Source organism: Gavialis gangeticus, unplaced genomic scaffold (assembly GCF_001723915.1).
Source record: "Gavialis gangeticus isolate Ggan-Ray unplaced genomic scaffold, GavGan_comp1, whole genome shotgun sequence".
Classification (NCBI taxonomy): domain Eukaryota; kingdom Metazoa; phylum Chordata; order Crocodylia; family Gavialidae; genus Gavialis; species Gavialis gangeticus.
This window is the reverse complement of record NW_017729032.1, coordinates 61341506-61350757: the sequence shown is the minus strand read 5'-3', so window position 1 is coordinate 61350757 and position 9252 is coordinate 61341506. Positions and strand designations below refer to the sequence as shown.

At 44.7% G+C, this 9252-nt stretch overlaps 2 protein-coding genes across 4 annotated transcripts in view; one reads left to right on the top strand and one right to left on the bottom strand.

Moving 5' to 3' along the window:
- The window catches only part of CKAP2 (cytoskeleton associated protein 2), a 30187-nt gene extending 29243 nt beyond the window's left edge, over window positions 1-944 (bottom strand). For both annotated transcript variants that reach the window (XM_019525290.1, XM_019525291.1), the window contains exon 1: window positions 847-944. In XM_019525290.1, coding sequence (XP_019380835.1) covers window positions 847-916 — 70 coding nt within the window. In that variant the 5' untranslated portion in view covers window positions 917-944. The remainder of the gene's footprint in view (window positions 1-846) is intronic.
- A 139-nt stretch (window positions 945-1083) lies between these two features.
- VPS36 (vacuolar protein sorting 36 homolog) overlaps window positions 1084-9252 on the top strand; it is a 30953-nt gene continuing 22784 nt past the window's right edge. The window contains exons 1-5 of one of the 2 annotated variants that reach the window (XM_019525023.1): window positions 1084-1227; window positions 1364-1432; window positions 3496-3566; window positions 6362-6476; window positions 8247-8336. In XM_019525023.1, coding sequence (XP_019380568.1) covers window positions 1132-1227; window positions 1364-1432; window positions 3496-3566; window positions 6362-6476; window positions 8247-8336 — 441 coding nt within the window. In that variant the 5' untranslated portion in view covers window positions 1084-1131. Of the gene's footprint in view, window positions 1228-1363; window positions 1433-3495; window positions 3567-5945; window positions 6072-6361; window positions 6477-8246; window positions 8337-9252 lie in introns of those variants that run through there. The other variant, XM_019525024.1, reaches the window with a different exon arrangement.

Genomic DNA, 9252 nt, shown 5'->3' with positions numbered 1-9252 from the left:
CGCCCATTTGCTGAGCCTGTCCAGGTCAGCCTGAATCACCCGCCTGTCTTCTGGTGTGGATGCTTTGCCCCAAAGTTTGGTGTCATCGGTGAACTTGGCCAGTCCGCTTCTGATACCAACGTCCACATTAGTGGAGAGGTTGAACAATATGGGTCCAAAGACAGAGCCTTGGGGAACCCCACTGGTCACAGGACACCATGATGATTAACTGCCATCAATTACTACCCTCTGGGTCTAACCACAGAGCCAATTTCCCAGCCAGCATATCGTGGTGGACCCAAAGCCACAATTGGCCAGTTTCGCCAAGAGGTGATCATGGGATACCAGATCGAAGGCTTTTTTTAAGTCAAGATATATGACATCAATCTCTTCTCCCTTGTCCAGGTGATAGGTCACCTGGTCATAGAAGGAAATGAGTTCGGTCAAACAAGATCTATCCACAACAAACCCCGTGCTCGCTATCCCTCAGGCTGCTGGTGTCGGCCAGTCCATTAAGGATGGCCTCTTTAATAAACTTTTCTAAGATCTTCCCCAGGATAGAAGTTAGACATGCTTAAGATTTTGCAGAACTGGCTAAAATACTACTCATTCTAAATGAACAAAATCACCTTGGTTTGAAGGGATGTATTGGCTCGCTATTGAAAGCTTGATTTAAAAGGCAATGATGAAGGGACTCCGAAGTTTTGAGGGCTTGTTTGTTGTCCCCACCCCCACCCGGCTATTTTTCCAAGATGATACCTAACGTTGGGGTCCTATGCCCACGCTTAGCATTGTCCACACAGCGTAGACAGGGACTCCCTTCAGAACCAGGGACACGGGGACGAGAGAGGGTCGGGCAGCTGTTACCTCGGTACCCTGGCTGGTGGCGGCGGCTGGCAGGGAGCGGGAGCAACTTCTGCGACACCCGCGCGGTCATGGCCGCGCGCTTTATGCGGGGAGCGGGCAACTCTGCCGTTCGAATCACGCCCGCGCCGCCGCCTCCCCGATTGGCCCGGCCGCGGACTTGAACTGGCCAATGAGGGAGCCACCCGTAGGGAGGCGGGGTTGAGAGAAGAAGGCCGGCTGCAGCTGCCTCGCTGGGTGCGAGGGGGTGGGGTCTAAGATGGCGGCGGACTGAGGGGAGGGGGTGCCATGGATCGGTTCGTGTGGAGCAGCGGGCTGCTGGAGATCGGCGAGAGCCTGGTCCTCCAGCAGCGCGGCGTGCGCCTCTACGACGGCGACGAGAAGGTGAGGGTAAGGGCAGGGGCAGGGGCTTCCTACTCGGCCCGCGGGCCCTGCCCCGGGCCGTGCTGGGATCTCCCCCTAAGCCCGGCCCTCGGCTCGGGGCACGTGCCATTAACCTTCCCCCGATGTTGCGGTCTAGGTGAAGCTGGAGGCCGGGGCGCTGCTGCTGAGCACCCACCGTCTGCTCTGGCGGGATCAGAAGAACCACGTAAGTAATTTGCCCGCCACCACCTGCCTCAGGTTCCCTGGCGTGTCTGCAGGGACAGCATGGAGGGGACCCCCATGGATCCGCCAGGGACGAAAAATCAAAGCGGGGCCTGCCGACCTGTCGGAGACTGTTCGGATATTACAAGCAGCCTCGTCTGTTCAGGAACCGTGGACCAGCTGGGCTGGAAGAGGCCTGCTGGGGTCATCTAGTTTAGCCTCCAGCCTGAGGCAGCATTACCCCTATCCCAGTCATCCGGTACAAATCCAGTGCCCATATGAAACCAGTGTCTGGCCTCCTAACAGAACAGCACAGCCGACCCTGACACTGCACGAGGCATCGACAGACACCTGAACCACTGCCTCCTCAGCCACCCACACAGACAGCACAGACTGGGACTAGCTATCAAAAACAGTGGTTTAAACAGCTAAGGGGAGGGAAGCTGGTCAAGGAGCATGTGAAGAGAAAACACAAATACTGGTGTGACATAGGGACACAGTCATTCAGAGGTCAGATTCTGCTCTATAAAAGTTGCCCACACCTATGGTGATGTCAGGCACTCTCCTATCTTTTTTGTGTATCCTTTGCTATGATGCATATTTAGATCAAATGTGGTTTCCACCAACTTTCTTGGTGTGGCACAGTAGCAATGGCTCCTCATGGTGGGCAGGCAGGACAGCTGCTCAGCATGCTGCATTGTGCCCTGTCCCATGCTGGCTTGGCTGTTGGTACCTTCTGTGCCAGGACTGCACTGTGCCAACAGGAAGCCAGGTTGAGGAAGGATGAATGGCGGGTCGGGGTGGAGGCAGAGGAGTCTGTGCTGCACCACCTAGCTCAGCTGTGGCTGCAGCAGAATGGAGTGGCATGTGGCGCAGCCTTCCTTCCTCAGCCTTTCAGTGGCAGCTGGCAGGCCAGATGAGATCAATTGGCATCTTCCCTCCCCAGCCCTCAACAGCTCACTGCAATTTGTTAAGCAGCCCTTCAGCCCAAACAATCGCTCACCTGTGCTCTAGTTCCAGGAAGGATTGTGGGAAAATATGTTTAAATACCCTCCAGCAAAGGAGGGAAGCTTCCACATTGTAACTAAGTGCTCTAACCCACCTTTCTGGCAGGTGTGCCACAAATTAGCTGCACCTACTTTCCGTGTGCCACTCTGATTTTCCCCACCTCATTTGATCTGCTCTTTCTGCTCCCTGCCCTATCAGCTGCTATGATGCCTGTCTCCTCCCCAGTCTGATGCATGTCACACAGAGGCTGGTGACACCATTTGTGGCACATGTGCCACAGGTTGGCTAGACTTGCTCTAATCCACAAATGCTTGTACAATGGGGGACACTGCTAATGGCGCTACCACCTCCTTCATTGGGTGTGTTTTGTATAAGACCTAATCTAAATAGAATTAGGCCCTATTTGTCAATTAGTCTGCATAGAGAATTCCTAGTAATTGGGCCCTGAAGGGGAGCTAGACAATGGAATATCTAATTTGTCAGTCCTCACGGGGCTTAAACATTAGCTATGGATAGAATTTGAAAGGGAATTAGGCACCTAAACCATTCCTTTCAGTAGGCATAAAGGTGCCTAAATCCCCTTTGTAGACATAAGTGTCAAACTGCATAGGACCATCAAGATGTTTCTTTTAAGCTCAGTAACAGACCTAAGGCCCTTCACAGTCAAAAGCTTAGGTACCTATAGACTTCTAGGCATCTCCAGCAGTAACTTGGAGCTAAGTGACAGTGTTGAGGACCCAAACTTCAGATTTAAGTGCTTAAAATGGGAGACCTTTTTTCAATTTAGCCCCAAGTGGCTAAGTTAAGAATATTGTTCTGTCTTTGCCTGCTTGTTTAACTCATGCAACTTCATTTTCATTTTCTGTATAACGTCCCTTCAGAAGTTAATTTTCTATTGTAACCATAATTGTATATATGAACTGGCTTATGGCAAAACCTGCCCCAAAAAGATCAGTGCTAACACTTTGTTAGTTAATTGAAAGAAAAAAATACATTGTTTGAAGCTTCTCCAAAACGTAGGTGTAATTTCTGTTTGTTATATTGTGTTGATTATTTTAGGAATACTGCATTGCTATTCCTCTTTCTCAAATTGTCTTCATTGAAGAGCAGGCAGCTGGAATAGGAAAAAGGTAAGATGTCATATATGTTTTCTCATAATTAGGAAGGAGTCTTAGGCAAATCATATAACATACGTGTCTAAGATAACACAAGAAGTCTGTGATAGAGGCAAGAATCTAACCTAGATGTCCTGATTCAAAAGTGGATATGATTATCCATTCACTTTTTAAGATGCACGGGTCAAGTGGACAGGGGAATCATTATGAAAAGTTGTGTGTGTGTAACAAATCAAAGTCAGTGGCTGTGTAAGCACTGCAGTCAATACATGTGTGTTTCAGCCTGGCATTTTGTAACGAGCATTTGTATGTGTTTGATTTATCAGACACGCCACTGTAATGATCTCAAATGTTAATTTGAACACTAGCCTTAGGCTATGAGCTGATGTTTACGAAGTGAAGTGTCCTGGTACAGCTGATCCACTTTGTGGCATCACCCAGGGCCGTTGTCCTGCAGAGTAGGGACCCTTCCACTTCTGGGCCTGCAGGGGCCTAACCCCACAGGACAGTGGCCCTGGGTGATGCACCGTGACTTGGGGAATGGCAGTACACAGCAGCACGTGGCAGCTAAGAGAATCCAGGGCGCACATGAGGGATGTGAAAGGTTAAAATGTTTAAATAATAAATATATTTATACCAGCATTAGCAGTTAACGTTTTGCATGGAGCGCTGCTTGGCAGTCAAGGGAAGCAGCATGGTGCCTCAGGAATAGAAAGGCAGCAAGACAAGCAAGAGGGAGGGAGGAAGGAAGGAGTGAGGAGAGGGAGAAGACATGAGTATGGGTTGAGGGGAGACTAGTACCTATAGCCTATGAGGTTAGAGGAAAACAGCCAGCACAGTGACTTGTCATTTAAGCAATTAGTTGCTTGTTCACAGGTGGTGCCGAGAAGCTGGCTGGAGGGAGATAACAAGGCAGGCTACTTAAATTTTAAACTTGTCCCTAACCCAAACTGCCTGCTCCTTCCCTTCCGGTGCGCCAGTGGCAAAAGTGGCCTGGGAAAGCACCTTGCCACCTGCCTGCTGCTTCTATCTGCAGCTTCACATGGGCTCCCTGCCCTGTCAAAGGCACCAGGGAGCAACTCCCAGCAGCAGCCATGTCCCCACCCAGTCGGGTGGGACAGGGCAGGTGCCAGCCTGGGGCTCTGCACCCCCCAGCCAGGATGAGGTATGTGTTACTGGTTAACCATTTAACCAATGTGTAGAAGAGGTTAAACAGATATTTTTTCAACAATATTTACATCCTTAGCACATATCTGTACATGTGGAGTGAGGGGTTCCCATAAGTCCTACCCTCTGCGCTTGCAGATTGTACCCTAATCTGGAGTGTGGTAGCATAAAACTAGTGCATGCTGGGAATCCCCTACAGGGCATTTCGTGCTGCTGTGCCTGACATCTGCAAGGGGGAGAACCCACTGAGTTTTCTGTTCCATGTCTGCAAGGGAATTTCTGGGGTGTGTCTGCAGGAGTGGATGGGCCTGATCCTGCAGGAGATTCCTAGGGTGCATGTCTGCAAACACACAGAGAAAAGCCTCTAGGACATGTGCCACAGGGTGAAACGAGGCATCCAAGGCTGTTATGCAATTAGGCCCCTGAAGCCCAAGGAATAAATGAAGCCCCAGGCTGCCTGGACTTTCATGCCACAAGCAAACATATGTCCTCTTTAAAAAGGTAGCACAAGCTACATTGTCATAGCCACAACTTTGGGCTTTTGTGGCATGACCAGGGGCATCAACATCTATTTGCCTCCATAAAAATGTTTATGGTGGCAGAAAGGCAACCTCTATTTGCAGCTTTAGTGTTTAAAACTGGTTGGGGGTAAGAACCATGCTTAGATGGCAACTGATGTAGCTTACCCCAATACCAGCTAACTGCTTGGGGAAACCATTAACTGAGGCCTTACAGGAGGCTCGTGAAAGCTGTCTCACTTTGAAGGTAATTAGAGTATTATGAAACAATACAGACATTACCATGAGAAGAGAGAGCTTTTATAAAGAAGTATGTCTGATCTACCTCTGCTTCCATCTGTGGCCTGAATTTCAGATTTGTGTAGCTTCAGCCCCTTGGGAGACTATATACCAATTGTTACAAGCATAAAGCAGCTTTGGGAGATCTAACATGGAAAAGTATGTGTTTGTAAAACAGGACAGGAATAATAGATTTAATATAATCAAATGAGATTCAGCTGTTATATTTGCAAAAACAACGTTGTTTCAAGAGTTGTTTTGCTGTTCAGTATCATACCATACTATGTTATTTCCATGCATGTTCACTTAGAGTGTTGGTTTTGGATGGATTCACATAGTGTTTTTCAATGACATACACAGGTGAGAAAGGTTAAACATGACATTGAAACCTTTGTGTTTTCACATGACAAAGTTAATGTGTTTTGGCAGCTGTTAGGAGTCACTACAAAGCCTTTGGGACTTAGGTTGCAGGTCAACACCTTGATCAAATGCACCACCTGACAGCGTGCAGCTTGTATTCGTTTTCAGAAGTTCTTGTTCTTATAACTCGTAAAATCTAAGTCACATTTCCTTTCTAAAAGTTGATATGCATGTATGTTTTAGCATTAGTGAAGCCTTTCATATTTTAGGGGCTAGTGTTACCTTTTTAAAGGTAAAGTTATAAAGTATTTTGTTCTTATCAGTCTATTAATAAAATACTATTAAAGTCTAAATTTTTGATGGGGTAGTTAATCCAGAACTAGGTTAAATTCTTAAATCTGACTTGCATATTTAAGAAATATTCTTTTATAAATACAAGAGAAAACCTTTGCTTCCTCCCATTTTTCTCCCTATATCTTTCTTTAGTGCCAAAATTGTGGTTCATCTGCACCCAACTTCTTCAAACAAAGATCCTGGTCCATTCCAGAGCAGCATATATTCCTACATCAAACTTTCCTTCAAAGAACATGGTCAGATTGAGGTAAATTTACATACAGAGCACTCAAATAAGTGAGAAGGGAGACATATATTTCAGCTCACCCTGTACTGTTGATACTATTCATATTCCAGTATTTGTTTTTGGGCTGTGAGCTTTTTCACTTTGTCATCCTGTGTTATGAATAAGGCTTATTATCAGGTTTTGATAGACGCATGAATACTGTAGAAATGCTGTCCCAAACATTGGAAAATATAATTCACAGTAACATTCATGTTATTATTTTAAAGTATCTTAGGTCTCATTTTAGATTTCTGATTAGATATTACAGTAGTTTAGAAAATATCTTGGTTGTTTTAAGATATCTTTGGACTATTTAACAAAATAAATGAAGCTTTTGGTCAGTGATTTTTGTGTTTTCCTATTTTATAAATAGGAAACATAAGAGCAAGCAACCTCTTTTTAAGCAGCCATTTAACCTCTAAGCAATTTCCTTTTTATTGTTTCAGATCTAGAAAAAAATTAAATGTATCCTATATACATGTTGAGTAAGTAATATGGTTGATAGTCCAAAGCACTCCAAGGAAACCTAATTTAAGCCCATAATTCTTACTTGAGCAATGTATCCTAGGTAAACTGTGCTTCGGTGGGAAAACGTCCTCACAAATGCAAAAATTAGCATATGTCCCTCACACACAAAGTTAAAAGGGAAACTAAAACAATGCCACAGCTTAACTCCAGAGTACGTAGGGAAAGAGAGAATTCTGCAATATAGATGCTTACTAAGAGATTCTGACACACTGAACAGGAGTAGTCCCCAGCCTTATTGGCTCATGGTCAACAGTACTGAGCAAGTAGGTCACTACAAGCAATCTTATACATTGCTTTCCTTGTCAACCTGAAGAAACCTGTATGTGTAGAAAGCAACATTTCCAGTACCATGAGCAGCAGTATATGGTCTTGCAGGCAACGTGGTCACCACTGTTACAGATTAGGGGCCTCAAACTTGTTTGGCTCACTGGACTGGATCCAGACTGTGGGGCTCCTTGTGGGTTGGAGCTGGACTCACCACTGGCAGTGGGGTGAGCAGCAGCAGTATTAACCCCCACAGCTGCCTGAGCTGCTATGTCAGCTCAGGGAGTCATGGGGGTTATTACTGCCACCACTCAAGCTACCTCTACTAAACTGCATCTGCAACAAGACTCCATACAACGGGAATGTGGCAATATGGAGAGTGACAGCTGTATTATCCCTTACGGGTCTCTGAGTTGGTCTGCTGATCATGCTGTTTTATAAAAACCTGAGAGGTTTCATGCATATTGAAAAATGATGGTGATAGAATTGAATCCATCTTAAGTGTCCAGAAGATCATTGTCAGTAAGTCTATCACTACCAACTAGTATTAATCCAAAATAAATTAATGGAATTTAGGCTTTGTTATACGAATTGCATATAATTGATAATCTCGTGGCAGTTGTATCAATAATTGTTCAAGTTTCTTCTTTAAAAATATACTTATAATCTGAGAAGGAACCTGAGAAATTGCAATCTTGTTATGTCTTGAAGAATTATAAATCTCAAGACACTTGTAGATGGAAATAATAGTCAGGCAAGCTTACCTGGTAACTATTGCAACTTTTTTTATAATGCATAGGTTTGTTTGATCTGCAAAATGAATACAAAGTGCAGTATGAATATGCAAGCACTATAGTGTTTGATTTTTGGGGAAATTTGTTTCTCTGATCAATGAAATGTTAATAATACATGGTCTAAATGGCATAGGGTGACCTTATTCTAATTTTTTTTGATGTGCAGTTCTATAGGCGCTTATCAGAAGAAATTACACAACGGAGATGGGAGAACATGCCAGTTTCTCAGAGCCTCCAAATTAACAAGGGTGCACAGGTATTTGCTACCTTACTGATCTTTTTGTACGCTGTGATTCTTTTAACTGAACAAGTTGGTTCAGAGCTGCTCACATAACCACTTCGTGCATCAGGTTGTCCTTCCTCTACCCCACCGTCTATGCATTTCCCACTTGTTCAGGTCTGAGCCCCTTTCACTGTGTCCAAGCATATGCAGACACAACTGGGAACCTTCTCTTTACCTTGTGTAAGGAAGTACTTTCCTAATGGTGTAAAACTTACTACAGTATTTGGTTTGGGCCATTTTTGAGCACTTAATTGTACCTAATTATTCCAACATGTAACAAAATAATCACCCATTCTGTATACAGTCTTCAACAGTATAAAATACAGAATGAGAAGAAAGGATTGAGTTTCAGCCTTAACAGTATACTCCTTTCATTTAGGCACACTCTTTAACATTGCTGTAGAGTTGTTTGCAACATGTCAAGTGCATGGGTATCTACGTGTTAAGTGGATTATTTCTACTATTGGAAATTTCTTCAAGATGTGTTCCTGTTAAATTACTTACCTCCATTCTTGATCTATCTGAGTATTTTTAGATTATAAACCTTTCTATTTTCCAAATAAATTTCACCTCTACATGTGTGTGGCTTGTATTTATAAATACATGCATTGCTAAAATGATGTAACTTACAAATTGGTTGCATATCCAGCTACGTACCTTTGAAATCTTCCCCGAACTAAATATAATCAGACTGAGATACCCCCGAGCTGCTTTCCTTGTTGCTGTATCTCACTGTCTGTTGTCTTCGCCTCTGTCCCTGTTTCATCTAAACTAGCAAGGAATCTGCTCATCTCAGTTAGAATCATAGAGAAGTAGGCTGGAATGGACCTCCAAAGTAATTTAAATTAACCCCCTGCCTGAGGCAGGTTCATCCCTATTCAAAACATCC